The 16008-nt window shown below is 42.8% G+C and overlaps 1 protein-coding gene across 1 annotated transcript in view; it reads left to right on the plus strand.

Annotated features, from left to right (window-relative positions):
- The window catches only part of NSUN2 (NOP2/Sun RNA methyltransferase 2), a 29824-nt gene extending 17145 nt beyond the window's left edge, over positions 1-12679 (plus strand). The window contains exons 13-19 of the mRNA XM_054578346.1: positions 2098-2279; positions 2615-2707; positions 3527-3662; positions 4402-4482; positions 4789-4927; positions 8810-8849; positions 11754-12679. Coding sequence (XP_054434321.1) covers positions 2098-2279; positions 2615-2707; positions 3527-3662; positions 4402-4482; positions 4789-4927; positions 8810-8849; positions 11754-12096 — 1014 coding nt within the window. The 3' untranslated portion in view covers positions 12097-12679. The remainder of the gene's footprint in view (positions 1-2097; positions 2280-2614; positions 2708-3526; positions 3663-4401; positions 4483-4788; positions 4928-8809; positions 8850-11753) is intronic.
- Positions 12680-16008: the final 3329 nt, after the last annotated feature.

Below are 16008 nucleotides of genomic sequence, written 5' to 3' on the forward strand. Positions count from 1 at the left end.
TACTTGGCGTTATTTTGTTAGTTTGTACGTCAGCCTTCCATAATCATAGAACATGGCCTGGAGTCACAGTCTGAAGGTCTGTATTTCTTTCAGATGCATGGTTAAAAATTAGGACAAATAATGCTTCGACTTTGGAGAAATAGTAAGTAAACATTTTCTGGGATATGGCTAATCCAGATTAACATGTGAGTGTACAGCCTCATACTGGCCAGGATTGGAACTGGCATTTCTGGGCGGTCACCAGGGCGTTCGTGTTAGGCTAGAGAGTGCTTTCCTTCGAGAGCGACAGTCTCTACGTGGTATCCTTAACTCTCGTCAGTCTCTGACTCCCTCATCAGGAGTAGAGCTGTGAGTGCTCAGAGCACTGCCAACAAATGGAGCCCCGGACACATGGGTGATTGGAGGTTTTTGGCAGCCACGGTAAAAGATGAAAAGTAAAAAAGTTTTTATTAATCCCAGTGTGTTTAAAATGTTATTTCCATGTAATCAAAATAAGTCATCAGTGAGCTACTTTATATGCTTTCATACTGTTTTAAAAAAATAGTGTCAATTTTACACTCTGGGGTACACCTTTACCTATCTAGTCACCTTGGCAGGAGTCAGAAAGCACATGGCTGGTGGCTACTGTGCCACACTATATGACACGTTGAGAGCCTGTTATATATAATTGTACTTTAGATTCACTTTGCTTTGGGGTTAGGTTGATACTTTGTCACACAGCCACCTATGTTAGCGGGTTTTGAACTTTTCCTTAAAGTCTGCTTCCTTTGATATGGCGTCATGCTTTTTAGAACAACTAGATGTTAATTACTCCTCCACTTTTCTGTCATTATATCAGTTTGTTCTTCATGTCATTGAGTAAGTATACCTTGGTTGCCTGTTCTGCTAGGGCCATTCTGAGATTATTTGTCTTCAGGACGCCGGAGTCTAGTTGAAGTGAAGGCATGTAGGCACTGATCTAGAATTTGAGTCACCAGAAGCCACACTGACACAGTGCTGCTGGTGTTTTGGGGAAGGCAAGATTAGGTCATTGTGGTGGAACAGAGAAAGCTTCCTGGAGAAAGGGACATTTGAGATGGACTCTGAACTAAAGAGGGCAGCATTTCAGGAAGCACAGGTGGGGATAGAAGGGATGCATTCCATTGCTGGCCTTGTCAAGAGGTTTTGTTTTTTGCTGTTTTCTACATTTAAATAAACTATATTCTTTGGATGGTTAAATGTGACAGTTATGCTTTTATAACCCTACAGGAAATTCCTTAAAAAATTAAAAAAGGTTGAATCAAACCTTTTTTTACAAAAAAGGGGGATACAGTGCTGGATAATGTCAACAGCTCTAGAATCTCATCAGCTCATCCACTTGACAGCTTTGTGAACTGGGGGGCATGCTCAAGTGTCCAATTTGTGTGCTCAAGTGTCCAGTTTGTAAACTCACTTCATAGGAACTGGGAATTACTACTTTTACCAATCTTGGGAGTTAATTATGATTAGAAAGGATGCGTAGTTGTAAATAATTTTTATATAAGATTTTATATATCATAAAAGTATATAAAGTTTTTGCTCCTTTTCAAAACCACATTTATGCCATTGTTCCAGTTTATTATTCAACTGGTATCTCCTTGGTTCCTGGAGGTACAGTCTTTTGATTTCCGCAGCATTTTCTCCAGGTGCCCAGGAACAGTGTCTCTGTCTTTCTATGTTGTAGTTATTCATGTACTTGTCTTTTTGGCCCTCCCTACAATGTTAGGGATGGTGTTGACTCATTTGTGTGCCTCATTGTGCCTTACACAGAGTGGATACGAGTAGCATTCAAAGACAGGCTGGAGTTGTCCGCCAGCTGTCTATGCTTTCTATGGGGTTACGATAGAATTGATTTTAACCTCAAAGAAACAGTGTCCACGAATTCTGTATATAATAGCAAGAATATTTAAAATCCTTGTTTTAAGAAATTCTTTTGTCTTTTATATGTAAAATGCTATAGAGAATTAAGATTGATTTTGTGAGCTCAGTGTTCTCAATTTTTTCTTTTTATTTTTTTTGGTAGCAGTGCAAAATAGGTTATGCTTTGAGTGTAAATGCACTTGTTATTCCCTCTGACAGCTGCAGGGGGAGCCTGCAAAGCCAAGAGACCCTGTGCAGTCCAGCCCTGCAGGCCCCACGGGAGAGAAAGCTGCAAGTCCCTCTGAGCTGGAAAGGAAACTGGTTACTGGAATTAGCAATGCAGAAACAATAGAAAAGACTGAGGATTTAGAAAATGGAAATAAGAAAGATGGCGTGTGTGGGTAAGAAACATAGTTGTGTCTTGAGCCTAACAATATTCTAGTGTATTCCCAGCCATGTAGGTGGGCTGGGATCCCAGAGCCTTTCCTGTAGTGGTTTGCCAGCAGGCAGTGTGAGAACACCGTTTGCTGGGAAATTACTCAGTACAGTGTTAATGAACTTGTGGGGTGAGTGCTGCTGTCTGTCGTCTGAAGGGAGAGCTTTTAGGCCTCAAAATATAAAACCCCATGATACACAGAGTTGGGGGCAAGAATTGAGTGGGCAGGGAAGGGTGTGCTATTGGTAGTTAGCAGTGTTCCGCAGATTCTAGACTAATTTCATCCCAATTCCTTTTTAGTCCTCCTCCATCGAAGAAAATGAAGTTATTTGGATTTAAAGAAGACCCATTTGTGTTTATTCCTGAAGATGACCCCCTATTTCCACCTATCCAGTAAGAATTAATTCAACCTTTTTTTAATTTTTTAAGGAATTTCCTGTAGGGTTATAAAAGCATAACTGTCACATTTAACCGTAAGTAACCACCATAGTTTTTTATTTAGCTCTGTATAGCATTTTCCTCTTTAATTGCATGTTAGAGCTGGATGAAACTTTAAAGTGTGTTTACTGAACCCTTCAATTTAAAGTGAGCAGTAATCAGAGAAAATAAGCTGCCCAAAGGTAAAGACATTGGTAAAAGATGGAAGAACTCTGGACTCTGATCCCGAATGTAAATTACTTAGTTGAGTTACGAGATAAATGAACAAAGCTACGTTACTCGGTTCTGATTTAGGAAATGAGAAATAGTGGGTTGGGGTGGGGGATACCTTAGTTGGAATCTCCAGGCAGAACAGAGAGGAAAGATGTTTAGGATAACAGTCTCAGGTTCTCTTCCTTCTTCATTAAATGTGTTTGTATATATTTACCAGAGTGGGCACTTAACATTGTCTTGTGAATAACTAGCCTTGTTGAATATATTTGTATAACTCCCTCTTCAAACACTTCTAAAGCAGTGTTCTCAGGTTCCTGTTCATGGAGTATCCATTGAGGGAGAGATACTGCCCTTGTTAGTTTAGGGTCCTGATCTGGTTGTGCCTTTGATAAACATTGTTGGAGGTTTCAGGTGAAGTACTTTAAGCTTAGAGAGTTAGTGCCCTGAAACCACACTGAGTTTGAGAAACGCAGTTCTATAGGAGAGAATAGGGTGCTTAAAGACAGACAGTCTATTAAATTTTGAACTACAGTTTTGTAAATACCTCTGTCCTATTTATAGGAAATTTTATGCTCTAGATCCTTCATTCCCAAGGATGAATTTATTAACTCGAACTACAGAAGGGAAAAAGAGGCAACTCTATATGGTTTCCAAGGAGCTGAGAAACGTGCTGCTCAACAACAGTGAGAGGATGAAGGTATGGGTCACAGATGGGGACTGATGCATAATAGAGGGCCCCTGCTCAGGTTTCCTTGGAAGAAACGGATCCTGGCGCTGGCTCTCCTGTGCCTAGTGTGGGCCAAGGTCCCTGAGCCTGCTGGGTGCAGTCAGAGCCCTTAGCAGGCCCAGGCTGTGTAGCCTGTGTCCCTGCTGTTCCATGGTCCCTCCAACTGTTCGTTTGTATCGTAGGGGGAAGGTGCTGTGGGTTTGGAGGCTCTGGTTGCTGCTGCTGTGGTTTAGTGTTTATCATGTCCATTTTCTATAGAGGTTTTCTACTTTAAGGCCCTGTTTTCATTTGCTTTACTGTTTTCCCAATGTGTTTTTCCCTTTGACTGTGTTATCTGGAGGTCCATGAAGTCAAAGTATTTTCATAACAGTAGTAGGACATTATCTCCATATTGGGTGTCCACAGTGGTTTCCAGGGCGACAGTATCCTTGCTTCTGAGACTTCATGGAATGTGCTGGCATATTCTTGTATTTTCAGAGTTTGCTAGTTTTATATTACTAGTCAGTATAAGCCACATCAACCAAAGCCATTTGAAAAGAGGATCAGTTGGGTATTGAGAATCACTATTAACCCCTATTTTAGTCAGATGACTTTTCAAAGGTTTTCCATTTCTCCTTTCCTTCTTCTCATCAGTTGGTTACAGTCTGCCTCCTCAAAGTACAAGGGATTCTTTTAATTGATTATCCTAACTTCTATTTTTCACTTATAGGTTATTAACACTGGGATAAAAGTCTGGTGTCGAAATAACAGCGGAGAAGAGTTTGATTGTGCTTTCCGGTTAGCACAGGAGGTAATTTGGGGAACAGACTTGGATAACACTAGCCACAAATAAAAGGGAAGTAGTTGGGTGCAAATCGGAGGTTCAGAGCTGGACTGGCACCTACCCGCCATTTGACCCTTATGTTGGTGAGCTCACTGAGGCTGGTTTTCTGCCCTGGGTGGGTATTTGCTTACCGATTATTACAGATTCCAGGTGGGGCACTGTACCTGCCTAGGGGCTGTGGTTAGGTGAAGCTGGACATGGGGCTTGGAAAGGCCCTGAGGGCAGGGCTTTGACTTTACAATGCATAACTGTGACCTTTCTTTGTTCCCACAGGGAATCTATACATTGTATCCATTTATTAATTCAAGAATTATCAATGTATCATTGGAAGATGTTAAAATTCTATTAACCCAGGAAAATCCATTTCTTAGAAAACTTAGTAGTGAGACTTACAGCCAAGCCAAGGACTTGGGTAAGCAGTTTGACTTGAATAGAGGCATAACTAGTTCTTATAAAGATGGTACAGCTGTGGGGGTGTTCCCTCGTTTTTGGATCTTTCTCAATCTTACGTTCAGTACATTGTGGCTTTCTTTTATTGGCTGTCAGTTTCCAGAGGATTTTGTGGAAACATAATTTATGTCTCAGTGTATTGAGGGTCAGGGGAGCTCCTGGGGTTGCCCTACTACCCAGTCCATAGTAGAGACCTTGCATCTCTCAGCTGCCACTGGTGGTCTGCAGGTGTTAGGGCCTGGCCAGCCAACCAGCCAGAGCTCCATTTCACGTGCCCACCACCAAGCAGACAGCCAAGGAAGGGACTCGTGTGGGAGTAACGAAAACGTGGGGCTTGTGTTTGTGTCATGAGGTGCAGGAGAGCAGCCAGCACAGGTTACTGGGTGGTTTGGCATGTTAATCAATTCTGCTAAAGCGGAATATGCAGTCTTACCAGCAGTTGGCATGGCTTTGCTAGCCAGCCAGAAGAGATTCTCTTCCAAATAGATTTTTGGTCGCATTGTTGATTTTATATTTCATAAACCTCCACTTCAAATCATTCTACTGATGTTTTCGTCTAAGAATTAAAAATAATTCCACCAAGAATGCTGGTTTTTTGACTTCCGGTCAAGATGGTGACATAGGCAGACACAGCTTGCTTCTGTACAACCACGTCAAAATTACAACTAAAATAATAGGGCATCCACCACTCAAAACCATCAGAAAACGAGTTGAATGGAAGTCTGACAGCTACAGAATTAAAGAAACCACATCCATCCAGACTGGTAGGAGGGGTGCAGATGTGGGACAGGCTGGTCCCTTACCCATGTGTGGTGGATAAAAATTTGGGAGGGCTATCTCGGGAGCAAGGGGTCCTAGCACCACACTAGGCACCCAGCCCAAGGTCCGAGTGCCAGGAAGATAAGTCCCCACAGCCTCTGGTTGCAAAAGCCAGTAGGGATTGAGTCAGTGGTAGAAATTTTTGGAGCCCCAAGCAATTCCTCTTAAAGAACCCACACATGGGCTCATCTGCTCAGACTCACACCCTCTGAGCTGCAAACACCAGTGTAGCAGCTTGAAAAGCACCAATGGCATACTGGGAGAAACTGAAGTGTCTGGCATCGAGGCCAGCAGAGGCCATTGTCGCTTTTATAAACCCTTCCCCCACAGAGCTGGCAAGCTGGTGCCATTTCTCAGACTCCATCAACCTGACTAATGCTGTTTGACCCACCTTGGAGATCTCCAGAGACTGTCCCACCTAGCTTATGGGCCCACAGAAGCTGTTTTTCCATATGAATGGCTCTTGCTTCACAACTTCCTAAATCCTATCAAGCAACCTCTTGCCTCAGTGAGCCACAGACACGGCACTGATTCACAGCTTGTCTTATCTGGGAATCTACAAACCCAGCACAAGTAGCAGCCATCTCAGATGGCTTTATAGTTCAGGAAGGGTGACGCCAGGCAAAACACAAGTGGAGGCTGATCTTGGCCTATATCACCCAGGAAACCTCAGGGCCAGCACACCCAGTGGACACCTCCAGGCTATTTTGGAGCACCCCCACCCTGCCTCTGTAGAGGATCACCCTGCACTGCTGATCCTTCACAGAGGGCAGAGGTTGATGGTAAGTGGTCACAGCCAATCCTTGCAGTTGACTGGCCTGGGTAAATTCCTCCCAAGGATCTGCCAACAGCAACCAAGGCTCAATTACAAGAGGAGGGGGTACTAAGCCCACACAAAGTACCCACCTTGGGTGATAGGGGAAGCTGTGCCATAGGACCCTACAGAACAGCTACTATATTAGGCCACACTACCAAGACATGGAGTCAGAGCAGCTCTTATATAATACACAGAAACACACAGGGGAGCTGCCAAAATGAGGAGACAAACATGGCCCAAATAAAAGAACAGATCAAAACTCCAGAAAAAGGGCTTAAATGAAATGGAAATAAGCAGTCTGAGATGCAAAGTCGAAAACACTGGTTACAAAAGTGCTCAAGGAACTTAGGACCTCAGCAGCATAAAAAAAGAAAAAATGAGAAACAAAAGATACACTGAAAGAACGATTTACAAAGAAACAACAGTAGAGTGGATGAAGCCAAGATTCATATCAGTGAACTGGAACATAAAGAAGCAAAAAACAACCAATCAGAACAACATCAAGAAAACAAAAAAAGAAAATGAGGATAGTATAATCAGCCTCTGGGACAATATTTGCATCATGGGGGTGCCAGAAGGAGAAGAGAAAGCAAGAAATTGGAATTCTACTTGAAAAAATAATGAAAACTTTCCAAATTTGGTGAAGAAATAGACATACAAGTCCAGGAAGCACAGAGTCCCAAATGAGATAGTTGCAAAGAGGCCCACTCCAAGACACATCATAACTAAAAGGCCAAAAGTTAAAATTAAAGAGAGAATCTTAAAAACAGCAAGAGAAAAGAGAGTTATCTACAGGGGAGTTCCCATAAAACTGTCAGCTGATTTCTCAAACTTTGTGGGCAAGAAGGGATTGGCAAGAAATATTCAGTCATGAAAAACAGGGACCTATGGCCAAGATTGCTCTACTCAGCAAAGCTGTCATTCAGAATCGAAGGGCAGATAAAGAACTTCCCAGACAAGAAAAAACTGAAGGAGTTCATCGCCAAACCATTATTACATGAAATGTTATTGGAACTTATTTTCTAAAAAAAGGTCAAAACCATGAATAATAAAACGACCAAAAATACAGATCTATCAAGAGTTGAATCTAAAACAAACTAAGCAAACCAGAAGAACAGAGACAGAATTAGGGATACAGAGAGCATTTGTTGTTGGCCTAATGGGAGAGGGTGTGGGGGAATGAGTGAAGAGGTGAGGGGATTAAGTAGTACAAATAGGTAGTTACAGAGTAACCATGGGAACATAAAGTTCAGTATAGGAAATGGAGTAACCAAAGAAGTTATACGCATGACCCATGGACGTGAACATCGGTTGAGGGGGCTGCCTGAGGGAGTGGGGGTGTTTTGGGTGGACGGGGGCAAAGGGAAGAATCAGGACAACTGTAATAGCATCATCAATATAATATTTTAAAAACTATTTTTACTCTTGTTGACATCATCTGTATATTGTATGTTCATTGCAAGTTAAGTCTCCTTCCGTCACCATTAACCTCCCCATTACCCTCTTACTCCTCTCCCACCTACCTTTGTCTCTAGTAATGACTACACTGTTGCCTGTCTGTGAGCTTTTTTAATTTGCTTAATCCCTTCACCTTCATTCCTATCCATTTTTACATTATTATTCAATATTTCTCGCTCAATTTGATGAAAACGGAACAAATCAGTTATTGTGGTTGTATAATCATATGTCTTATACCTAAAGCTGGAGACCTAAAGAAGGTAATACATGCTGTTTTGAGTCTGTGCCCTCTTTTTTCCTCAGGCATAACCTCAGTTTAAAGTAGAGATTATTAGGGATGAAGGAACCATTTGTACTTGTTTCTTTTAACTTATATGTAGATGATTGTGATATAGTTTTTGACATTTTTTTATGTGCTGTTTCTGGGAGCTTTGAGAATTAACCAGTAGCTAGTTCCCACCTCTCTGTCTGCAAGAGACTTGTTGAGTAGCTTCACCTAATTCCCCGATGATCTGACCTCAGTCCTTTTCCACACAGTCCCGAATCGCCTTGTCCTGATTGCCCTCCTTGGTGCTTACCTAGCTGGTGGCTTCATGTTTTTAGAAAGAAAGTCCTTTCTCCATCAAGATCCTCGAAACCAAGAATAGATTATGTGTTGCTCTTTTTCTATAATTCTGGGTACATAAATCTGCTCAGCAGAGGTGTTCACTGACCAGAAAGCTTGGCTAATGATTGTCTGTGTTTTTCTAGCCAAGGGGAGCGTCGTCTTGAAGTATGAGCCGGACCCTATGTAAGTGTGGTTGCTCCTGCCATTGGGTGTCATTGTTCTTGTCGGGGATGGGGGGGTGCTCTTAGAAGCCTTTTATTTTACGGATGCTCCCAGAAAACAGTATTGAGAAAACTTAGAACTGAAATACCATTCTTGTATATCATTGTGAAGATACATATTTTTTTAATAGAACATTCAGCTCAGTCCAAATATATTAAGAGTATAAAATGCATAGTATGTATTTTCTGTGCTTTAGAATCTAATTCTAATTTCTGACTTAAACAGAGTAAATGTAAAGTTTGAACAGTTAAGAGAGATTGAGTTCTGTCTCTTCCATTTGTTCAGTGTGTGGATTACCTGTTAAGCATCAGGGGATCCTTGGGCTCACACTGACAGCCACCATGTGACCAGCCCTGATGTCGTGTAACCACTAGTGTCTGAAAGGAATACTGCAAGGAGTAGGCCCCAGATTGTCAGCACTTCCCAGAAATGGGACAGAGAACTGAGGTGGCTGCCCAGGGTGCCTCAGCTAGTGCGTGGCTGAATCAGCACTTGCTCCCAGGAGTCCGGTGTTTGCTTTGTGAAATTGAACTGTTCTGGGAGGAGGAAGTGAAATTCAGTGGTACAGACTAGAGAGAAATTTGGGGGATTGCTTCGGTGGAGCCATGGCAGTTTCTCTGGGGAGGTAGCATTAAACCTAAGTCTGAAAGGTGAGAAGGAAGCTAAGAAGCACAGACCTGAGGCAGTTTGTGGAGCTCAGAGGAGGGCAGGTCAGGCACCCCTGCACAGTCTGATAGGCCCAACGGCTTCAGGTTCCTCATGGTCTCTGGGTGCTGTGAAGAGCAGCCTGTGTGCGTATGTGCTTGCGTGTGCGGGTGGGAGGGAAGGGGTGCGGGGCAAGAGGAGGACAGCAGGGAGACGAGAGCACAGTGGTGCACATGGGGTGCTTTGGGGTTTGTTAGAGTAGAAACAGTGAGATGGATTGTGGGCAGGGGAGGGACAGGAGCACTCAGTGATGGCTTTTGGGTGTTTGAGCTGTTGTCGTCTAAAAAGGGAAATGAGGGAAGCGCTAACAGGAATTTGAAATGCTGGAATAGACATCAAGTGGATTTGAGTAGTCAGCTAGATTGAAATTTCAGGAATTGAGGGGAGAGAAAGTTCTAGATACAGGCCTTTGGGATTCATGAGTGGATAGGTCCTGTTTAAAGCCATGGGGTTTGGTGGGATAACTGAGGAAGGTGGTGTTGGAGGAGAAGAGAAGGGTCTGCAGGACCTTGCCCTGGAATGTGTTGGCCTTAGAGGAGCAGTACATGGAGCTGCAGGGGAGGTAGGAGACGAAGCAGGAGAGAGAATATTGCAGAAGCCAAGGGGAAAGGGGGCTGTGGGAACTCAGCTGGGAGGAAAGAGGGTGTTCTGGTGAAGGTACTTGGCATTGGGTGGGCAGTGGGGCAGGAGTGGGCGTGGTGGCAGGGGCAGAGCAGGGGAGAGCTCATTTTGAGATGTGAAGAGCTCATTGCTGTGCAGCACGGTGCATGGGCCTCCTCGGGTGAGTGGGTGGGTCAAGAGAAGGTTTATAGTGCACAGAGCTGGGGCATGCTTCCTGCTGATGGGAAAACCAAGAAAACAAGAAAGTACCGCCAGTGTCTCAGGAACGTCAGGGTTTTACAAAACCATTTGGACAAAGACCTAGAAATGGTTTTCTGAAAATCATGGTACTATGCGGCTCACATAGAAAACCTTAGGGTATTCTGCACTAGTTTCTAGTAGTTGAAGTGCACTGGTGAAAAGACAGCATCAGAAATTACTAGAACGAAAAAAAAAGTGGAAGTTTGGAAATTTCTGGTGTTTTTCTCTCATTTTTTATCAACTTAAGGTCCATGTTTTACCCCAGGGAAAATGAAATGGTGCTGATATGTTTCCCTCTCTTTTTAGTGTTTTATTTCTCTTACGTCAGGCCCTTCTCATTTTCTGTTTGTTTTTTAAAGTTATAATTGAACTCCCCTCCCCCACCTTGTTCCTTTTTCTCAGCTTGTGTCACTGATTTCTGGCATCAAGTAGGTTTGGGACATAGTTTAATTTTATGGGGTCTTTAGGAGCCTAAAAAGTATATCAGAGTTATATCCGAAAGAGATTAAATGATGATAAGTGAGTATAGTAAATAATGTTCGTAGTGCTTGTTAAGTGGTGCATGAGTAACACAGCCAGTACCCTCTCAGCTCAGGGAAGGAGAGTTGATGCCACCTGGGAGCAGGTGGGCGTGTTTGTAAGGGGACCGGGCCGGCTGGGGGAGCCGGGCAGGCTTTGGGCCTCGCTAACACCGCCTGCTGGAAGCGGGCAGTGTCCCTCAGGCAGCTGCACTGTTAATGTGGGTGTGTAACCAAGAAGAGTTTTGGTCACTCAGATCAAATTATATGCAGCATTGAGTCTCAAAATCCATGGACAGTCCCGGGTCGCAGTCCTGGTTCTCCAGTCTGCTGGCATTTTTACTTTGGGCGAAGTTATCCAACCTCAAGGAGCCTCAGTGTGTTCATCTGTAAAAATGGAGGGTGAGCTGTGAGGCACTGTGAAGTAAGGGGACCAAAATGTCTGCTGCTGGGTAGGGTGAGCCTTCACAGATAGGTCTTCAAATTGGAGAAGAATGGGTATGTATAGAAATCATGACACTGAAAATGTGAAATCTGCAGATTTGGGGGGCATTCAGCTGAGCATTTAGAAGGAAAACTGGCCAACCTGAAGGTGTTGATAATGTTCAGTACATGAAAGAGGAAGCTGATCTTCCTTTGAGAAAACCCTTCATAGGCACACAGACTGAAGTGCCTTCCCGGTGGTGTAGTGGTATAATTTTTGGAGAGATCACATAGTGATACCTCTTTAGAGGCAATAATGAGGACTTCTAATATTTACGCAAAGCCAATTTGTTTGTAGGAAACCAGATACCCTGCAGTGTCCCATTGTGTTATGTGGATGGCGGGGAAAGACCTCCATTCGAACTTTTGTGCCCAAGAACGAAAGGCTTCATTATCTCAGGATGATGGGGCTGGAGGTGTTGGCAGAAAAGAGGAAAGAGAGGACTGCTGTGACAGATCAGAGCGGGGAGAGTGCAGCCAGCACTGGACCGGCCGAAGACGAGGCGAGTGCTGACCAGGGAGCGGAACAAGCTGCTGGTCTGGACGCCGCCAGCACAGGCAGTGAGGCGGCTGGGGCCGGCCGCGCTGCGGGGGCCTCCACCTTGGTGTCTACAACTGAATCCAGAACTTCTGACCTGTAAAATACATATTTTTAAAGACCAGAAACTGGTGGAATGATAGAAGCATCTATGAATGATCTCGGTACTGCTTTCATATGGAGCTTACAAGAAGTATTTTTTTAGGGTGTTAGAAGTTGCTCATTTTACTTTGCTCTCTGGCAAAGCTGCATCCAGTGTGCCTGCTGCAGGTAGTAGACTTTCCCAGTTAAAGTCTTAACTTCCATTTAACTTCCAAGAAATAAAACTACCCTTGCAAAAGTTTTCTTGTCCCTTTCGTTATGCCTATATTGCTCTTAAAGTCCACTATTTCTTTTAATTATTTATAGAAAGAGTTTTTATCTCCTTGATGAGATATTGAAAAACTGTACTCTGAGCTTTAATAATTGTATTATGTTGCACAATACCAGTGCGGCATTAATATGCAGTAGGCTAAATATCTGAGATCTCAGATGATTTCTGTGCCTTTGTAATAAAGGGTAAAATAAACTTTTGTCAGAATAAAGACTGTATTGTGAATTGTGGTCCTCTTTATGAGGGTTTTATGTGCTTTTATTGAATGGAGTGCTTTGCAGTTTTAATTTTTAAGTGGTGTTCGGGATCCTTGGAACATTCAAATAAAGAATTAATGGTAAATGTGTATGTGTATTTGACTTATTTTATCCTTCATGAGGCAGAAGGAACAAACTTATTTTGGGGTAAATGGAAATGTTAGAATTAAAGCATTCATACCTTTGCTAGTGGAAAGAATTTTAATGTGAAGACTACTCTGGAGTCAAGTGAGCAATTTCGTGTGAAAGCACTTGAAGGGCTTCCCTGTGTGTTTACCTTGTATCTTCTAGGCAGGTGTGTCCACCTTTTGGTGTGTCTGGGACACTGGAAGAAGAGTTATCTTGAGCCACACATTAAACACATTGTGACACGCAATCACAAAAAAGAATCTCATGTTTTAAGTAAATTTATGATTTTCTGTTGGGCTGCATTCATAGCCATCCTGAGCCGCATGCAGGCTATAGTTTGGACACTTGTGCTAGAGGGTGGTATTAACGCTTCAGCTAAGCTATAGTGAGACAGATCTGAGTAGGTCTGTTCTCTTAACAAACTCAGAAGCGGCTCCAGTACTGAATGGGCTCCCTCAGGCACTGCTGTTAGCGGACCTGCAGGTGATGTCAATCAGGCACAAGCTTCATGACCATTTCCATTTACCACTTACTGATTTAAGTTCCTGCTCTGTGCCCAGCAGCATTCTGGGGGCTGGGACACAGCTGATCAATACAGATCATTTCAAGCTTTCAAAAAAGAAGAGTCTAATATGGTGGACCTTCATGTCCCTTACACACTTTTTAACACAATTTTGTTTTATTAATACTGCTTATTTCTCTGCCCCATCCACCTATTTGTACTGTATATTGTATCTAATAACATTTCAAAATAATGACCATTTAAAAAAAAGCTCAGCTATATCAAAAACAGTAACAGTTCCTTAAATAGCTTTATGAAGTATCTGTACACTGAAAATTATAAGATGTAGATGAAAGATACTGAAGACAAATGAAAGGTATTCTGTGCTCATAGATTGGAAGAATTATGTTTTTAAAATGTCCATACTACCCAACATAGTCTACAGAGTCAATGCAGTATCTATAAAAATTTCAGTGGCAGTTTTCAAAGAAAGAGGAAAAAAAAATCTTAAAATTTGTATGACACCACGGACTCCTAACAGCCAAAGTAATCTTGAAAAAAGAATAAAGCTGGAGGTATATCTCCTGATTCAAACTCTACTTTCTTAGAAAGCTGTAGTGAACAAAGCAGAATGCTGCTGGCATAAAACCAGACCCATAGATTAGTACAAACTACAGAGCCCGGGCATAAACCCATGCCTATATGGTTAGTTTTTGACAAAGGAGCCAAGAATATACAATGGAAAAAAGGAGTCTCTTCAATAGTGTTTGGAAAACTGGACAGCCCTGTGCAAAAAATTGAAACAATCTTATGCCATATACAAAAAAATTTCAAGGTGGATTAAATACTTAGTTGTAACACCTGATACAAAAACTAGAAGGAAACAATGGGTAAACTCCTTGCACCAGGCTTTGGTGATATTTTTTTTTGGATTTGACAACAAAACAATAAGTGGGGCTACGTCAAGTTAAACTGCTTAGCAAGAATGTCAATAAAAATGAAAAGCTGCTTACAAAGGAAACCAACAAAATGAAAAGGCAACCTATGAGATGGGAGAAAATCACATACTTGATAAGGGACTGATAGCCAAAATAACGCAGGGAACTCTTACAGGGAATAGCAAAACAAAACAAAAAATGAGCAAAAGATCTGAATAGGCATTTTTCCAAACAAGACAGACAGATGGCCAACATCACTAATCAGGGAAATGTAAATCAAAACTACAGTGAGATACACCTGACAGAATGGCTATCCTCAGTAAACGACGGTGGGTGAGTATGTGGAGAAAAGGGAACCCATGGTGCACTGTTGGGATTATAAACTAGTGCAGCATGGAAGGACCTTGAGGGAACGGTAAGTGACACAGGCCAGAGAAAGAGAGCATTGCATCGTATCATGCGTGAAATCTTAAGGTACCTAGTTCTCAAGTTTCCTCACCAAGGATTCTTTAAATTGGAATCTTTGGCCCTACTTAGAGATTGCATTTTGTGTGGCTGGGGTAGAGTCTAACCCCCACATGGTTCTGATGTGTATCCAGGTTGTGGGACCTTTGGTTTAAATAACTAGCTCATTTATAATGATCAATTACAACCCTTGGTGTTTATTTTCTAGTAAGTATGGCTAATGTTTGGTTGGGGTGCCTTACAAACATCATTTTGTGTAGTTACAATCCAACTGTATGCATGGTCAGATTGTGGAGACCAAATGCCTCAGGACAGAGCCAAGATTCAAATCCAGGAATGTCCACTCTGCATCCTAATTACCATGGGCTCATTTGGACAACAAAACACCTATATGTATTTAGACATCTCATCCCAATTTGACATACAAACAAACTAAGACCTAGAAAATAACAGACATCTAACAGGACAATACCTGGCATTGAGAGGGTATTTAATTAAGTGATTTACTTATATTGACTCATCAATATAAGGGTCCGATCAGGGGAAACCACACAATAGCTCGAACGGGGAAAATTGAATAGAATTACCAATTTAAGTGGGGTTGGGGTTAGAAAGGGTTGGCTAGTAAAAAGCAGATAATGCTGAAGAATGTAAGCATGATAGAAAAACAGCTGTTACCCCCAGGGCTGAGATAGAACACTTTAGGAAGAACTTGCCACTCCCCACCCTGGGATGTGTTGAGATGTGTGTGACCACAACTCACTGAATGGCAGAGATGTTGTGGTTCTGCATGGGCTGAACTTGCTAGAAATCCACCCTCTAGGGTACTGGGGGAATCTTTATGGAAAGGTACCTCAACAGAGGCACTGCTTTGAGAGCATCAAGGGAACACGGCGGGTGGCTGCTGGCTGCTGAGTGCCACTGGCTGTAGCATGGCAGGTGCCGGCACCGGGAAGCCACAGGCTGAAGTCACCTGGGGAATGGGCACCAAGAACCTAGAAGAAAAACCACGTCTTCCTGTGATGACTCTACTACCCTCCACCGACAAGCATAGCATGGTGCCAGCTGGCAAAAGATAGTTCAAGGGCACAGGTCCATTTTGGCAGAGAGGGTAATGAGATGAATGCAGACCCATGAGACAGTACATTGATAACTGACATGCAACTCATTTAATCCAAAAACCTGATGGAGGGGAGCCATTATTACCCATGCTTAATGATGAGAAAAGCAAAGCAAACATTAAGTAACCAACTAGACATCACAGTAGATAACAAAGCCAGGATTCTGGTTTCAAAAAGCCTGGACCGACAGGAACAGAGCTGTGGTAGGCGGCGGCCGCTGCCCCAGGACA

Source organism: Pteronotus mesoamericanus, unplaced genomic scaffold, assembly GCF_021234165.1.
Source record: "Pteronotus mesoamericanus isolate MK-2021 breed Mesoamerican mustached bat unplaced genomic scaffold, CSHL_Meso_final contig_50, whole genome shotgun sequence".
In the NCBI taxonomy this organism is placed as follows: Eukaryota; Metazoa; Chordata; class Mammalia; order Chiroptera; family Mormoopidae; genus Pteronotus; species Pteronotus mesoamericanus.